General features: G+C 40.4%; 1 protein-coding gene across 1 annotated transcript; it reads left to right on the top strand.

Moving 5' to 3' along the window:
* The first annotated feature begins 3,221 nt into the window (after positions 1-3,221).
* wdr81 (WD repeat domain 81) lies at positions 3,222-17,437 on the top strand. Its single transcript, XM_027146851.2, has 12 exons — positions 3,222-3,685; positions 4,736-5,247; positions 5,731-9,278; positions 9,405-9,512; positions 9,648-9,841; positions 10,925-11,106; positions 11,206-11,371; positions 11,573-11,738; positions 12,800-13,645; positions 14,293-14,438; positions 14,625-14,807; positions 15,698-17,437. Exons 2-12 carry the CDS (start codon positions 4,889-4,891, stop codon positions 16,022-16,024), a joined length of 6,225 nt encoding a protein of 2,074 aa, XP_027002652.1. The 5' UTR covers positions 3,222-3,685; positions 4,736-4,888; the 3' UTR covers positions 16,025-17,437.
* Positions 17,438-17,936: the final 499 nt, after the last annotated feature.

Raw genomic sequence — 17,936 nt, 5'->3', positions numbered from 1 at the left:
GTGTGTCGACTTCAAGCTGTCTGACTCAGAGCTGGAAAAAGGCCTCCCAGGGGCCTCCCGCGGTGCGGCTTCCTCTGACTGGGCCAACATGTGTCCTTCCCCGTTTGAGGATTTACTACCGGCCGACGACCGCTTCCTCGAAGGACCGCAGGTTCCGGGGATGAGGCCGAGGCGGGCCTTCTCGAGGGCTCGGATGACGAGGAAGCCATCCTGTCTTCCGCGGCCCCTCAGGCTCCCCCCGCCCCACCTCAATCGGTGCTGTTGGAGCTTTACGAACGTGCTGCCGCGCGCCTCAATATCGAATGGCCGGCTCTCCTGAACGCTTCGGATCAGGAGAGGGATGTGAATGACGGTAAGCTTCTGGGGCCTCCTGCCGGCCCGAGGAAGCAGCTCCTGCCCGTCCTCCCTGCATGTGCAAAACACATGAGGTATTGCTGGGGAGATCCGCTTGATCTAAAACACGGTCTCGCGGGGCTTGAGGTAAAGGATATGGCGGGTCTGGGTATGGGCGATCCCCCCGTGATCGAGCCTTCCATCGCCAGACACCTTAACCCATCCCAGGGCGGGCTGCTCGCCCCACCCAAGCCCGTCCTCCCGGGCAAGATGGCAAGCCTAACCCGGCCTTCGTGCCTAAGTGCTTTCCAGCCTTCACTGGTGGTGTGATTGAGCTCTCCGCTTTTCACCCTCCTCCTTTTTCCTCTGCGGAGGACCAGAGGTTGAATGCTTTGTGCCCTGTGCGTGCCCTACGGGCGTACGTGGACAGGATGAACTCTTTTTGGGGGAGCGATCAGCTCTTCATCTCTTGGGCCCCGCCAAACATGGGAAAACCCATCTCTAAGCAACGCCTCTTTCGCTGGATCTCCTTAGCGTATGAGTCTAGGGGAGTGCAGCCTCCAGATGGCCTCAGGGCTCACTCCACTAGAGGCTTGGCTGCTTCGTGGGCTCTGTTTCGGGAAGTTCCCTTACAGGACATTTGTGCCGCGGCGAGCTGGTCCTCTCCGCACACCTTTGTCAGGCACTACCGCTTGATGTTACCCGTACCACGATGGCTCATGCGGTCTTGAGTGTGGGCTCTTCGTAGCCACGTGCTACGAGGCCCGCACTCTTGTCAGCCCTGTCCGCCTGGCCTGGCTGTGCATGTTTTCGGGCATATGGTCTTCTCCCCGCCATACGCTCGGGTTGGTCCATTTACATGTTTATTTACATGTTCTTTTCCTGCAGGCGGCCCGCTTGTTGGACATCAGTGGGGTTTTAACATGCATGTTGCCGCATGCTGTGTTTCCTTTTGGCTAAGCTTTTTGCCCCACGCAGTATGTTATGTCTGCTGCTTTGTGACGTGCTGTGCACCACCTTTTTGGCCATCCTCTGGCTTACAGGGCCTCGCTGTGAGTGTATTGGGCAACTGGGGAGTTGTCTATATCTCCCATGGGTGGATCTCGAACACGAGATGATGAAAGAGAACATTAGGTTACTGTCGTAACCCCGGTTCTCTGAAACATCGAGTGGAGAGATCCACCAAGTTTGCCCTGCTTGCTGCATGAGATGCGAATATGTACACTGAGGAAAGGCAGCGTGTGCAGGTGCATTATGCACTCAGGTAAGGGGCGTTACCTTACCTGCCTTTGGCACGCTCTCCTGTCTGTCAAGCCAGACTTGGTGCAATTGGATGCCTCTGTAGAGGTCAGGAACGGATGCCCTTCCCATAGGTGGATCTCTCCACTCGATGTTTCAGAGAACTGGGGTTACGACATTAACCTAATGATTTTGACCTCGTGGAAACAAACAGGGGGAACAGTTAGAGCAAAATGCTTGGGTGTGACACTGGTGATGGATTGTCATGAGGCAGATCTGGGTAAATAGGCTGCAGTTTTATAATGGCAATAAATGTAAGAGATACTTGAAAAAAGTGACTCTTTATTTATATTTTTTTGTAATATTGTAGCATTTTGCAGCATATAAAATTCATTAAAACAGCTCGACACCGCTTTAACTTGGCACGAAGTTCTGGAAAAACTGTCCAGCATCAAAATAAGGTTTGCGATGATGCGCCCGAAGTCACGGGTTGAGGACCCAGTCAGTGACGTCACGATATGCTAATTTGTTTAAAGTCATACCTACGTAACCACCATCACCAAAATTGTACTTTTTTTTATATTGAAATTGAAAAAAAAAAGACCTACCTACCGACCTTTTTTTTTTTTTTACTGTTACTGCAAACCAAATATTTTAAGGATGGCCTAACTACAACATTTTAGTAAATACTGTATGTTTAGCTAATCTTTAGTATGCCATTGTTAAAGTTATCAACATTACAATGTTAGATATATAGCCTGTAATCTAATATTATAAATTGGCTAATAAAATAGAAAACATATTATAGGATATTAAACAATAAACTATTCTTAAACAAGATTACATTCAGGTTAAATGACACATAATAAGACAGGTAGAGTGCTTTGTCTGTACACCAAATGTTAAGATGAATTTGGAAGGATAGCCTGTTTTCCTCAGTAATTACTTTTCAGCTTTATATATTTAAAAAAAAATTCAGTAATTCTTAGTTATTAGCTAATTGCAAAGATCTAGTCTGAAAAGTTCCACTAAAGTAGCAAAGTGGGGTTTTTTCCCTGAGCAACGTTACTTTGAGTGTAGGCCCAAAATGCAAAAAATTAAATAAAATAAAAATGTATATAATTCTATTGTATATTTGTATATACATATAATTATATATTACATATAATATATATTTATTAAATATTTGTCTTTAACATGTCTTACATTTTCCACTCCAAGAATGCATATCCTAATCAATGATTTTTAGTTCTCGTTTTGTCTTCCAGGAAAACTTTCTGGAAATATAACGACCTGGTTAAAACCAGGAGCCCTGCATTACATCAATCCAAACGAATCCTCTTCTATAGCAATATATATATATATATATATATATATATATATATATATATATATATATATATATTTCCAAGAGGACTGTTCATATATTTCCAGTATGGCTGTGAAATGCTACTACTACTACTAATTATTATTATTATTTTTTTTTTATTATAACAACAATAATCTTGTTATTATTATTATTATTATTATTATTATTATTATTATTAAAATATCAAACGGGATGAAATCAGAATCAGAAATCATCTGATATAATCTGATTCTGATTCTGATTTCTCGCCTTGAAAGCGGCACAAACAAAACTTTTATTTTGTAGGAAATGTCATATGACTTTTGATCAGCTACATTAGCAGTTATTTTCAGCGCCCATAAGACAGTCACATGAGTGGATTATTCAGCTTTCGCTTGTTGACAAAATGCAGCAGCCTGCAACCGGGCGCTAAATCTATAAACCCGTGTTGCTGCACCGCGTGGTAATAAATGCCCTTCGTAAGTAAATCCACATGACTGTTGTATCAGCTCGTTTGCGCGCGCACTATGACGACGGTCACGTGCACACGGACAGAACATCATGGCTTCTATCAGTACAGAAGAAGCAAATAATGTCGCCTGCCAGGAACTAAAGTCCTCTCTAAGACAGTTCACGTGAATTTAATTTCCGTGTAGATTTCAATGCATGCCTGCATGGGTGAGTTAGCGGTGAGAGGCTATGGGAGCTGACATGACGGAGACAACTGTTACACACAACAGTTTGTGAGTGTGTCTGACTACAGAGGTAAAAATCTGTGAGCTAGTGTTAGCTAACAGTCAACAACACACTGGGCTTTAGTGCCTGCTTATCATTGGTGCTTTTCCTTTCCGTCTACTTTCATTTCCTGTTTTCTGTTTTATTGCTTTAGCCACTCTGTATTTGTAGCTTACAAACCCTGTCTTCTTCTTCTTCATCATCATTATTATTATTATTATTATTATTATTATTATTATTATTACTACTTACTTACTTACTTACTTACTTACTTTGTGTTGTGGGAAACCTATAATATGGACAGTGTTACAAACAAATCATAATACTGAAAAAGTGCATAGCTGAACATTAATGAACAGCCATGACTTTATAATGGAAGTGAGAAACATTTAAATCTGTAAATCTTCAAAACTGATGATTCTGATCATAAAATGGTGATGTAGCTGGGATGACAGAAATGCTGAGTTTGTTATCTCTTGTTCACTCAGCTTCTTTTATCTCTGGTGCTCTGTTTAAGTTACTTCATGAAAATGCATCAGTGATGCTACCCACTGTTTGAACCATTACACACGTGCCTTTGTATACGAGTATAAGTAATTTATGCATTCATGCACAGACGCTGGTCTAGTGCTGACCATGGGTTTCGGTCTTTGTGAGTTTTCTCAAGGTTCTCAGGTTTCGTCCCAGCTACCAAAAGCTAGACAGATGGAGTGTTGGCAAATCTGATTTAATCTAGTAATCTACCTAATCTAGACTTAAGTGTGTGTGTGTGTGCGCGCGTGTGTGCGTGTGTGAGTGTGTGCATGACTGCATGGTGCCCTGTAATGGGCTGGCATCTCCTCCAGGATGTATTTCTGTCTTACACCTATAGTTCACTGCATCCTCCATGACCCTGACCACAGTAAAGCAGATACTGAACAAAATTCATGAATGTATTCATGTGTAAAGATGTCAATGATTAAACTCATTATTCTTGTTCCTAGACAGCATGTAGTGGAAACCTTAAGCCATTTCAATTCTCGAGTAGTTGTGTTTGATATTCATGTGCCTTTTTGTTTTGTTTTGATTGTTTCATCGTAGATATTCAATGTTCGGCGATGCTCACTGTTCCACCCATTTATGAGCTTCTCATGGAGGAATAGGAGAGTGCTTATGTTCCTTTCATAGAGGAGCAATACAAACCTTTGGCATCAAGACTTTGGCTTATACTGCTTAAACCTTGAGTAGGTTGTCATGGAGTGGCTGGCCTCAGCTTTAGAGCGGGACCTTGGAGTGGACCAGCGGCAGCTTGGACCAGGAACACGACCCCATGAGCTAGTGGCACTGGTTTCAACCCGCTGGATTATGGGACTTCGAGAAAGGAGAGTAACCCGTTGTGCTCGTTACGATTGTAGTAGTGATGGAGATATCCGTACTCTCCTCCAGCGCTCTCAGGTAAAGTTACCACCTGGATGGACTCGTGTTTGCATCCAAGGTCTAAGGAAAAGCAAGTTGGGGTATAGGATTGCTCAGGAGTCTGGCTGGAATGGGGAGTTCTTCTCCCAGAACTCTTTCATGAGACAGATGCAGGAAGTGTCAGAGTGCAACATCAGGTAAATAACAAGCATCAAGAAGTAACATTGTATATTTACATTGTATATTACTATAACACAATTTTATTGACATAAATGACTTTTTTTTTCTATTCAGTGAAATCTTAATAGGTTTATACACTATATGGCCAAAAGCTTGTGGACACCTGACATTCGTAATGTCAGTGCCACAAGGTTTTATATATGGTACACAGGAATCTACCATGTCTATGCACTCTGTAATAGAGTTTTGTAAAGAACTGAGATTATCAGAACTAACAGAAAAGTAGAGATTATTAGAACTAAACCTGGAGTGGGATGTTCAGCAAGCACATATGGGTATGGTGGTCTGTTGATGACAAGCTTTTGGCAATATATTGTAGCTTTTGTTGTAGTAGCACCATGCTGCATTTCTATAAGTTCATATAAGAATAAGCTGTACACATTCTCATGTCAAAGATTCAAAATATTTACTAAGAGCTGATTTGGCTGTTTGTATTACAGGAATCTGTGGAAAGAGGCATATATGAAACATGTGCAGCCATATGCAAATACATCAGACCAAACACAGGTGTTGGCCATTGATGCGGTTCACAGAGCTTTGCAAAAGCTGTTTAACTGTACATTTATTTCCACTGAAAGGTTGTCACCGTCCCTCTCTCCAGCTAGAGAGAAGGAAAAAGAGTGTCCTCCATTTAGTTCTTCAGCCCTCAAGCAAAACACAGAAACTCTGTGTCCAAATGTGGTCCCAGCTGAATGCTTGCTTGAGTCAGGGGAGGTGCTGTACATCATTCTCCCATATACACAATACTCCCTTCATGACATTGTCACCTACAGTCCAGCTAAGCTTGCCAACAGCAGTGCTAAAGTATTGTTCATTTTGTACCAAGTTCTCATAGCTATGCGTGAATGCCATGCATCAGGACTGTCATGTGGAGAGCTCTTGTTGCAGGACATAGCTGTTAATGAGCAGCTTTGCAGTCGTCTCAAAATATCCCTAGCACATTATGAAAAAAATGAGGAGGACAGCAATACTGCGGAACATGCAGTGAGAAGGCAAAGGCCAACAACTGATGATAAAGCAGCTAAGAATGTAAGAAGTGACCTCGGTGAAGAGCATTGCCAGGATTGCCAGGATTATCTCAAATCTTTGGCCCTAGACTGGGTTCATGGTAGAGTCAGCAACTTCTGTTATTTGATGGAACTCAACAGATTGGCTGGAAGACGTGAAGGTGACCCCAACTATCACCCAGTTTTACCCTGGGTGGTAGATTTCACTGTACCATATGGAAGATTTCGTGATCTCAGGAGGTCAAAGTTTCGTCTAAACAAGGGTGATAAACAACTGGATTTCACTTATGAAATGACCAAAGAAGCTCTTGTAGCAGCAACTAATGGAGGTACTGGAGGCCACTTTCCTTCTGATCTTGGTGCATCAGTTGGTCCTAGTGGTTCAGGACATGCAGATCATCTCCATGTTCCCCATCATATTTCAGATGTTCTATCAGACATTACCTACTATGTCTACAAGGCTAGACAAACACCCAAATCAGTACTTTGTAGCCATGTTCGTTCTCAATGGGAGCCCAATGAATACCCAGCTAGCATGGAACGTATTCAGAGTTGGACACCAGATGAATGCATACCAGAATTCTATACAGATCCTTTGATATTTCGGTCCATTCACCCAGACATGCCAGATCTTGAGGTACCTCCATGGTGTAGCTCCTATGAGGAGTTTATTGCAGTGCACAGGCGGCTTTTAGACAGTCGTGAAGTTTCCCAGTACTTGCACCACTGGATTGACCTAACTTTTGGTTATAAGCTGACAGGAAAAGAAGCAGTGAAAGCCAAGAATGTTTGCTTACATTTGGTGGATAACCATACCCACCTGACCAGCTATGGAGTTGTTCAACTGTTTGACCAACCTCACCCACCCTGCCTTGCACCTTATCAGTATTCACCAGCAGAGCCTCCCCACCTTGATCCTATCAGAGTGTCAGCATGGCAAATCCCACCTCTTGAAACTACAGTAGATGTGGATAGAACGGTCCCAGAGGCAACAGGGTGTGAATCTAGTGGTTGGACCATGGTTGATAGGGATGAAGAGCTTGAGCAAGGAACAGAGGCTCTTGATTCCTTAAGTGCTATTGTTTCGGCCTCAACCTCTATGCCAGTACCTATTGTGAGCTCTTCAGGAGGGAAGACAATTGGGGACCATGCCGCTTTAGTATTGTCTCCCTCTCACAGCTCATTTCCTGAAGAAACTGCAAGCAGTACCATAAATACGCTTGGAGCTATGGGTAACATACTTCAAAGAGGAAACCCAATTAGTAAAAAGCAGGAAGGTTACACAAACACAGATGATTTCAAAATAAATTTACCAGAAGGATTCAAGCCTTTACAGCCTTTAGAAGAGTTGGAGAAGCTTAATATTTTCCTAGCTAAAGGGTTGCATGCCCAAATTCAGAATACATTGGATGTAGACAGGAGAGCACTAGGTACTTCATCAAAAGCACCCTTGTCTTTTACAGACCTATTTCACAGAGACATGCAAGCCCTTGGTGTTTTCATAGCAGAAATATTTTATTCATCAAAACTCCAATGTTTAAAGCCAGGCACATCTTTGAAAGGCCGTTATCGAGCAGTTATGAAATTTTGCTCTGCCAGTCTCAAGGATGTCCCACTACCATTCCACCATGCACTTGAGAGCCTTCTGCAGATTCACAAGTACACATCTGAGACCGAATCTTTGAACTTGCACTATGCTGGCCTACCATTTCTTTTCAAATATGAGCCAGTTTATGAGGGCCTTCCACCACCAAATCCTTGGCAACTACTTAGTCCTGTGTTATCTCCATTACCTTTCCCTGAATATTTCCCAGCACTTCATCACTTCATTTTCTCTTACCATTCCAAGATGGCATCCATCAACAGTGTTCAAGGTCGGGATATTGTGTTTAGCTTATGGCAACAGCTGCAGTCTCTTCTACAGGATGATATCACAGGAGAGGGACTGGAGATTCTGTTACCTTTTGTGCTTGCTTTAATGACAGAAGAATCTACAGCTGTTTATGCTGCCTGGTACTTATTTGAACCAGTCTCCCGTGTCCTAGGGCCACGCAATTCTTCAAAGTATTTGATAAAGCCACTGATAGGTGTATATGAAAACCCCCATTGCCTCCGTGGTCGTTTCTACCTCTACACAGACTGTTTTGTACTACAACTAATAGTGAGGCTTGGCTTGCGAGCTTTTTTGTCTAGCCTTCTACCTCATCTGCTCCAAGTTATCACTGGTTTTGAGAGTTGTCACACAGGGGCAGGAAGTGAATGGGATGGGCTTAAAGCCTTAAGGAGTGGTATGGGTGGCTTAGGAGAAGAGGAGGAAGACTTTGAATGTGTGAATGGCAGGCCATCATCAGCTTCCTCAGCTGGCAAAGTGGGAGGAGGCAATAGTGGTGGTAGTGGAGGTGTCGGGGTTGGAGACCCAGGGCTTGTGGACTACTCATCAGGCATCAGTCTGAATGACCAGGTCTTTATTGCTGATGGTGAGGACTTTCAGAATGGCTTTTATGTCAATAATGGTTCATCTGTACCAACAGCTGGGGTATCTGCTAAACTTCAAGGCAAGAATTCTGCAAATAAAGAACAAGACCAGGAATCTCTAAGCGTGGGTAAACTAAGTGACAAGAGTAGTACTAGTGAGGTATCAATTGGAGATGGAGACTCCACCAAGGATCGTGCGAGTTTAAAGTCTGCTGATAGCAGTCAGGACTTAAAGCATACCAGTGATGGGGAAGATCAAGGTGATCTGGAGGACGAAGATGCAACCGTAGAGGAGAAAGAAAGCACAATACAGAAAGTTCCTAGTCTTGAAATGACATTATCTGGGTGCACAGAGGAGTCTGAAGCCACAGTGGGTACTCTAGAGGGTGACTTCATGAATGGAATGGTTCAAGAAGAGAGTGACAAAAATATAGGGGAAGACGACGACGATGATGAACATGACCCTTCAGAGAACTCTGAGGAGAAAGAACACAAGATATTATTAGGTAAGTAGAAAAAGCATTTGGAGATAATGCATGCATAATGTTGTTTAGTTAGAAAGGTTTTGTGAATTCAGAAAATTTGAGAATTACCCTTATTGCCCAAGTAATTTTTATATCCATTTTAATCAGACACTGTCTGCAAGACCGTAAGATGGCTGTCTGCTAAATTGGGGCCCACAGTAACCTCTCGATACGTAGCTAAAAACCTTCTGCGTCTTCTTACTACCTGCTATATAGGTAAGAATCAGATATATGATTCATGTATGTAATAGATGTATGCTTCATGTCATTTGTCTTTATTCTAAATTCTATACTATTGGGCATAGATTTTCTCATCAGTCTTAATTCAGATTTTAACATTTCTCCCCACAGGACAGGAGAAGCACCACTTTTTGCTATCTGCAAATGAAGAGAGTAGCCTTGACTGTGTGGGAAGTGTATATGAAAAGAAACCAATTGTCGGTGACCAGACTTCAAAGCCAGTTCTTGATTGTCTCATCTACATAGCCCATCTGTATGGAGAGCCTGTTCTAACCTATCAATACCTACCATACATTGGTTACCTGGTAAGTTATATGGTCTATTCTGTATATACCTGTCTTGCAAGAAAGCATGAATATTCTCATCTGTTTTGAGTTCAGGGCAAAATCAGGCCATAGCCATTTCTGACATAAATATAAAACACAAGTACAGTGGCTATAAAAACTAAACTATAAACTCTCCTTAAAATTGTTTTTGTGTTTTGTGTTTATTTTATGTAAAAAAAAAAAAAGTTTGTTTTAACATACAGTAGGGCTGGGTGATAAAACGATAACTATATGTATCATGATCGACACGTGATCGATATCAATAAAAAATGTGTTCGATAAAACGTTTGATTTTTTTTTTTATGCAGAAAAATTTAATTGTTAATACCGTTCTTTTAAAGGTAGGGTCTCCGATGTTTGAGAAATGCTTTAGAAAATGAGTCGGAATGAAAAATTAAACAGATTGATTTTCCACTTGAATTTTGTTGATCGCTATATTACAATAAAGAGCTGACATGATTTATCTTGGTCACAAAAACTTAAATATATATATTTTTAGCAGGGTTGTTTTTAAGGGTTTTTATATCCCTTAAAACACATAACACAGTACATATATACAGCAATAATAATCTTGCAAAAGTGATAGGATAATAATCTCCAAGAATGTGTAAAATTCTTCTACATGTATTCATTAACTTTGTTATTTATAGCAAATCTTTATTGGGCTCCAGTCATTGAGCTATTATATAATAACTAGAGGGATCTCTACTTGTAAAATGACATGATAAAATAGTTGCTCTTTATTTTACTTGCTGTTATTATCAAACGTAGCTGTTTGATTTAAAAAGCCACTCGTGCCCTTTGACTGGCTTGGATAGTGACCAGTTGGCAGATTTAGCATTATTCTCTTGGTGATTAGTGTTTCCATGAGAGTTTTAGCTAGGATATTTATGTGTGATAGTTATTTGTGTTGTTAAATTTTGTGTATATTGTTGTTTTACTAAACACAACAATGTACATAATTGTACACTTTTTTAATAGCTTTGTGTCGATGCATTACCTAGTCATCATTTTATACCTACCTCTAATATCATTTTTTGCTCTTTTATAAACCTTTGCCAGGTGTCTCCCCCTTCTTCCTGCCGCCTGAATACTCGTAAGGAGGCAGGCCTTCTAGGTGCAGTTGTGCTGACTCAGAAGATTATAGTTTATCTGTCAGACACCACTTTAATGGACATGCTGATGAAGATCAATCAGGATGTACTTCTGCCCCTGCTCGACCTGCTCACCTCACCCAAAATGGGGTAAAGTCTCATACTCGAGCGCTTTTTTCAGCTCATGACAGCCCACACTATTTTGGCAATAATTTTTCATTATTTGTATTTATGTGGCTGTTTCTGTAGTTTTCCCAGTGGGGTACAGTCACGGTCTGCTCTGTGTTTGAAGACTCTCAGTCTGATGGCACTGATATGGCTGCGAATTGGCCGAGAGATGGTGCAACAGCACATGGCAGACACACTCTACAAGTTTTTTCATGTCTTTTCCTTGCTGGACTGTCTGCAGAACCAGGTAACACAAGTTGGTTCATATTAATTATTTTGGTACATATTAATAAACAGTAATGCATCTGGTTTGATTTGGCATATTGGGGGCTTATATTGGATTGATTGTTTTTTTTTTTTTTTTTTAGAACAATTACTTTAGCCTGTGCCTTTGTTTAACCTTCTTGTTTTTGTAGTTTAATGATTTGGTTTTTATTTTGCTGTGCAGATGGAGACGGGACCTCGAAAAGAGGTTGGAGAGTACACATACATTGATATCTGCACTCCAGGGGGAACAGAGGTTGCCTGTGAACTGGGGGTTCTGGAAGAACTTCAGGCCGTTTTCAACCCAGAGATGGCGTATAACGCCTGTATCCCTTTGCAGTGTCTGATTGGTGAGTAGACTTTCCATGGGAATTAACGGGAATATATGGGAATTAACGGGAATATATGGGAATAAACTGGGAATTAAAAAAAAAATGCAGAGTTGTCTATAACAAGGAACTTAAATGTAGTTAAAAAAAACTTGCAGCATAATTTTGTTTAAAAAAAAAAATTTAATGCAATTGAAGTTGAATTGGTACCCTGCATTCTTCCATAACATGCACAGTAACACTTTATTTTAGGATCAGTTAACTAGTTGCTTATTAGCATGAATATTAATAGAATATTGGCTATTTATTAGTACTTATTAAGCACATATTAATGCCTTATTCTTCATTACCTTATTCTACATTCTTAATGGTACCCAATACCTAAACTTAATAACTACCTTACTAACTCTCAATAAGCAGTAAATTAGGAGTGTTACCACATGCACAGATAATTTGATGACCCTCCCCCACACACTCACTCACCCCTGAAATATAAAAAAAATCCCCCATATATCACTTAAGGGGGGATTCACCTCCATTTTCCAGGCCTTGACTACCACAGAAGCAGAGACCTAATAAGCTTGATTAAAAAAATGCTTAATTTTACATTTTGATTGGGACTTTTTTTTAGCAGGGCAAGGGTGGGGTATGCTTTCATTTTACAGCAATCATAGGGAAATATGTTTATTACAAGCATAATAATGTTTATTATGCTTTTGTGTTACTCAATGAAAGAATCAGTTAAAGCTCTACTTACAATTAAATCAGTCAAGATGTCATTTTTAAAACATGCATGTCTGCTTATACCAAACAAAATGTTTATTAATTTTTGTATATGATATAGTTTATATACATTTCCCTATGTTTCCAAATAATTCCCATAAATTCCCGTAAAGTTTCCAATTTTGAATATTCCCAAAATTCCCCAGATTAAGTTCCCGTGGAAAGTTTCCGGAAATTTACCGGAAACTTTCCACCCCTTTGCATCCCTATTGGTGAGAGAGTTCTCTTTTATTATTTTATGGATCTTTATTAATAATTCATTAATTAATCTGCCATTTATGTTTTTGTTTTGGTTTCAGGTGACACTATTATTCGCAAAGTAGTTCCTAACATTGAATTGGTTTGGGGACTGGCTATGACTCACTATAACAAATTGAGTCTAGGAAGCCCAGAATCAAACCTAGCTGGCAGTCAAAGAGCAGAGGTGCCGATTTCTTTCAAGAGCTTCTCTCCAAGCTTAAGCCACCAGTTTGGTTCTAGCCCTTTCCCAGCCCCCTCATCCACTTCAACTCCTCTTAGTGTGGATACCCTTCCTGAGTCTGGAACGTTTGGCAGTCACTTGGTAGGAAATCGCATCCAAGTAGCACGGGACACTGAGCCAAGCGGAAGTCCGAGTCAGTCCTCTTTTGATATCTGGGGACGGTCTCATATGAGCTATATTCCATCAACAAACCTTGTCAACTCCATGTTTGCCTCGGTATCGGTGGGACCAGTTTCCTCACTTTCTTCATCCTCTTGGGTTCTGGGTCGCACTCCAGAGGACAGTGCACTGAAGCAGGAACTTCCACGCAGTAGTCGTTCTCTGCAGGGCAATTGGCTGGCATACTGGCAATATGAGATTGGCTTTAACCAGCAGGACCCACGGTTCCATTTTCACCAGATCCGCCTGCAGAGCTTTTTGGGCCACTCGGGCACAGTTAAGTGTCTAGCTCCAGTAGCTGGGGAAGACTACTTTATTTCTGGAAGCAAAGACAAAACCGTGAAAATCTGGCCACTGTATAATCATGGTGATGGCACTCGTGAGGTGGAGCCTAAGCTGACATACACAGAGCATCGCAAGTCGGTGTTCTATGTTGCACAAATAGAGGCGTTACAAGAAGTGGTGAGCTGTGATGGCTCTGTGCACATTTGGGACCAGTTCACAGGTAAAAGGCAAATCTAACTGTATAGACAGTGTTTAAACTACAGTATGTAACTTTTGATGCTTTCAGGATTTTAGAAATGTCTCTGGTGATTATATTACTGCAAGAGAGATTTTTTGTCCACTGCATAAATGAATCTAATGTTTGCATGTGTCATGCCAGTAACTATTTAGTGAGGATTCATGAAGTTCACAATTTTGTGGAATTCATGGTAATATATGAATTCTTAGGAGCACTTTGTTCCTAAAATTAGTTCTTTACTCAGTCAGTAATGAAACTTATTTTTTCTTTTTTTCCAATTTCAATAAGTAACATTACAGTGGCTTTGTAGCACATTTGCCTCACACCTCCAAGGGTAGGGGTGTGATTCCTGCCATCTGTATTTGCATGTTCCCCTGTGAGTCTGGGGATTCCTCCCCTAGTCCAAAGACATGTGTTATAGGCTGATTGCCATTTCTGAATTGTCTGTAGTGTGTGTGTACAATTGTGCCCTGTGCATCCTGACCAAGGTATACTCTGCCTTTTGCGCTGTGTCTCCTGGGATAGACTCCAGGTTCCCTGCAACCCTCTAGGAAAGCAGTGTACAGAATAGAGGGAATAAGTAATATAATGGAGCATTAATAATAATATCTCTTTGTGTGTGTGAAAAGGCAAGCAAATTCGGTCTTATGATGCACTTGATGGAAAGAATCCCATCACCGCCGTCACCACTATGCCACCTCCTCATTGCAGCGTGGTGTATGCCAGTGCTGACTCTATCCTTCGTTTTATAGACCCACGCAAGCCTGGCTATCAGGTACGTCCATCACTTCCCAACATACCTTCCCTGTCTCATTGAAAAACCTAAAGTTATTGTTCTATTGCCTTACAAATGTAATTGATCGGGTTTGATTTTATCATGCGGCTCACTGTGGGCAGTGTGTCTTGGCATTAGTTTTAATGGCTATCAGTAAGGTACACTGTGCTGTTCCCCTACTTTCAGCATGAGTTTCGTCTGGCTCATAACAACCTGAGTGCGGGTCTAATCCGTTGCTTGGCTGTGAGCCCCGGAGGAAGAACAGTGGCAGCCGGCTTCTCCTCAGGCTTCATAGTGTTGCTGGATGCACGGACAGGGCTGGTGTTGCGAGGATGGCCTGCTCATGAGGGAGATATACTGCAGATGAAGGTGAGTATGTGCTTCATGCTTCTCAGACATGTATGTCTAGTGAGTAGTTTTTACAAATCTGTGTCACTATTTATATTTATAATAAGGTCAGTAATGAGGCAGTTCAGAACATTATGTGAATACTTGTGGTGAATCAGATAGGGACCTGGTATTTGTCACATGCTGACTGAATGCCCTAACAGTTGTGAGCAAGATGTCCATGTGCTGCACAAAAGCCCAGTGTAAAATCTGTTTAGTTATTTTCGAAATCTGTTGTTTACAAGGTCAACAGGTTACTGAAGATTATCATTTAATGAGATGAAATGTCTTATTTCCTAAATGGAGCTATTATCTAACATGTTATTACAAGTATTTTATTGTTTCCAACCAACAAATAAAACTTAAACCTTGATCATTGTTTTCACAAGTTTACTGTTGATTTATAGGACTTAATTCATCCATGTGGATTTAGGACTTATTTTTTGTTGCAAACAGTTTTAGGACATAGCAGTTAAAGTCTCATATTCATAACTTTCTTTAGTCTTTAAATTTGTGGAATAGTATTGTGCTTCCCACAGTGTGAGCAGAAGTTGTACCCTGTCAGTTTGTTCAGAAGCAGTCAACAACAGACTACAGCAAAACAAACTTTATTTAACCTTGATTATGAGGGTCAAGGAAACTGCCTGGGCCTCTGCAACCCCAGGTTTAGCAAATGTGGACATGGATTACTCATTATTAACACTGCTATGAGAAATGCTATTGATTTACATTCAAGCTACATAATTATTAGTAATTATGGATCACTGTATGTGAACACTGACAACCTTGAATTTGTTCCTTTTATCCAAAAATCAATGCAAAGACTTAATGTATTTGGTTGTTTGAATGTGCATATCTGTGTGTTTTTGCAGGCAGCAGATGGGAATTTACTGATTAGTTCCTCCACTGATCACACTTTGACAGTGTGGAAAGATCTGGAGCACAAGCCTCTTCATCTGTATAGGACTCCATCTGATCCCATCCATGCCTTTGACCTCTATGGTGCTGAGATTGTTGCAGGAACTGTAGCCAACAAGATAGGTGTGTACTCCATGATGGACATCTCTGCCAGCCCAGCTAGTTACACCAAACTTAGCTCTGAGAACTTCCGTGGGACTCTCACCAGCCTGGCAGTGCTGCCCACTAAACGACTGTTGCTGTTGGGTTCTGAGAACGGCGCCATCAGGTTGCTGGCTTAAAATAACATGTAATACTTCAGCACAAGCAGCCTTGATGTTCAGTGTCTCTTTTATATATTTGGTCTTTGCACCAATGCTGGCTCGTCCTCAAAATGAAAAAACAAAAACAAAGACGATGTTCATCTGATGCCCTTTTCAGCTTATAGTGGGGAGCTTCTATGACTGATTTAAGTTATTTAAGAATGTCTTATCACCTTAGACTAAGGTTTTACTGAACATTCAAAGTCTTAACACAATCAAAAACATATGATCAGCTTCACAAACAGTTTATACAATTTTATACAATTTATCTATGGGGTTTGTGACCAGTTGATGTTTATGTACAAGAAATAAATGGATCTAATTTCTTATCCTGGAAAAAGACGAACTGTCTCTTTAGATGAGCGGATAAGAATTGCTGCTCAGGAATGTTCAGTCAGTCAGGGTTCTACAGTAGTGTTTACACTTTCAAAATAGGTGTAGAAATTCACCAAAAAAACCCCACTGTGTGAATCACAGATCAAACTTTGTCAATGTGATAATGTCACCATGCACCTGAGGCATTGAACTACTATGCAGTATTTGTTGGTTTTTATTGGTGTTCTATGTTGTCCAATGTTCTCTAAGTACCTTTAATCATGAACAATTAATGGTATAAAAGGTATTTCCAGAATGCCATATCCATCACTGCATATTGATGTCATATATGCAGTCAGTTAAAAGATTTATTTTCTTTGGAGGAACTCTATATATATGCACACACACAGTAAATGAGGAAATATCTAGTCTTCGATTATCTATGAGGAGGGGTTGAGTAATAGGTCAATAATCCCATATTAAATGGGATTTACATTTTAGGCTAACAGTGAATTCTTACATGGTTTGGATCATTACACAGAATAATCAGTCCTCATAATTCTATTAATACTTTCTCTTCTGTATACCTGTAGTAATATTTTTATTCCTTATATACAGTATACATGTGTATCCTAAAAACTAACCACTTATTATAGGAATATAAAATGTATGCACATGGTAGTCTTTTATTTGACATTCCAATAGGCACTAATGAAGTTCTGAGTTTGTAAAATTTGCTAAGTAAACCATGGTGTTACATACACAAAACTCTACACTGCGTTGTGATTAGAAAACAGCACACAAAATAGACACCAAGCTATTCCTGATCAAAAATCTGGTCATGCGTATGCTTTAGTATTGAATTCAGGTTACAGTTTCTAATTTGAGATCCATCACTTGCAATAAACTCTACCTGTTTGATACGACATATTGAATTTCCCAGAAGTTTGGGAATTCTTTAGTGCGACAAATAGAACAAGCTATTCTTTGTCCAAGTCTCTCACACTGATCATCTCTCAAACTTCATGTCTTCAAGACATTTTTGTAAGTCTCACTGCAATATATGAAATTGTGTAACTCTTGAGTAGGTTATTACTCTCTTGAACTTAAGCTTAACTTATTTTTTTTATTATTAATATTTCAAGCTTTGTGATTTTTCTCCCATGTACTTAAGAAATCAATTTTGGACATTTTCAGTAATTTGAAGTAAACTCAAATTGAGCAGAAATGTTAGTTGTTGCTGTTTACTGTTTAACAAGTGCTTTTTTGAAACAGGACAAAAAGAATTAATCTACATTGCAGCATTAGCCTGCCCTTGTGAATTGGCATAAACAGTGTTAATTTCACTCTTGAAGGTTTGCTGTTTAGCAGCCACTAGGAAACCTTGGCCCAGAAGGGCAAAGTCCTTCTTGAGTGTTTGACATTTGATGCATCTGGTTTTAGAGAGCTCTGTGGCTTTCTGTGTAGGGCTATATAATATATTATATTTTCCTGTCTCTTAATAGCAGTAATTCACCAGCTGACAATCTTTATTGATAATCTATATACATAACGTTTCAACCTATCTCTCTCTCCT

This window comes from Tachysurus fulvidraco, chromosome 11 (assembly GCF_022655615.1).
Source record: "Tachysurus fulvidraco isolate hzauxx_2018 chromosome 11, HZAU_PFXX_2.0, whole genome shotgun sequence".
Lineage (NCBI taxonomy): Eukaryota > Metazoa > Chordata > Actinopteri > Siluriformes > Bagridae > Tachysurus > Tachysurus fulvidraco.
The sequence above is the reverse complement of the archived record's forward strand: the minus strand, read 5'-3'. Positions and strand labels throughout refer to the sequence as shown.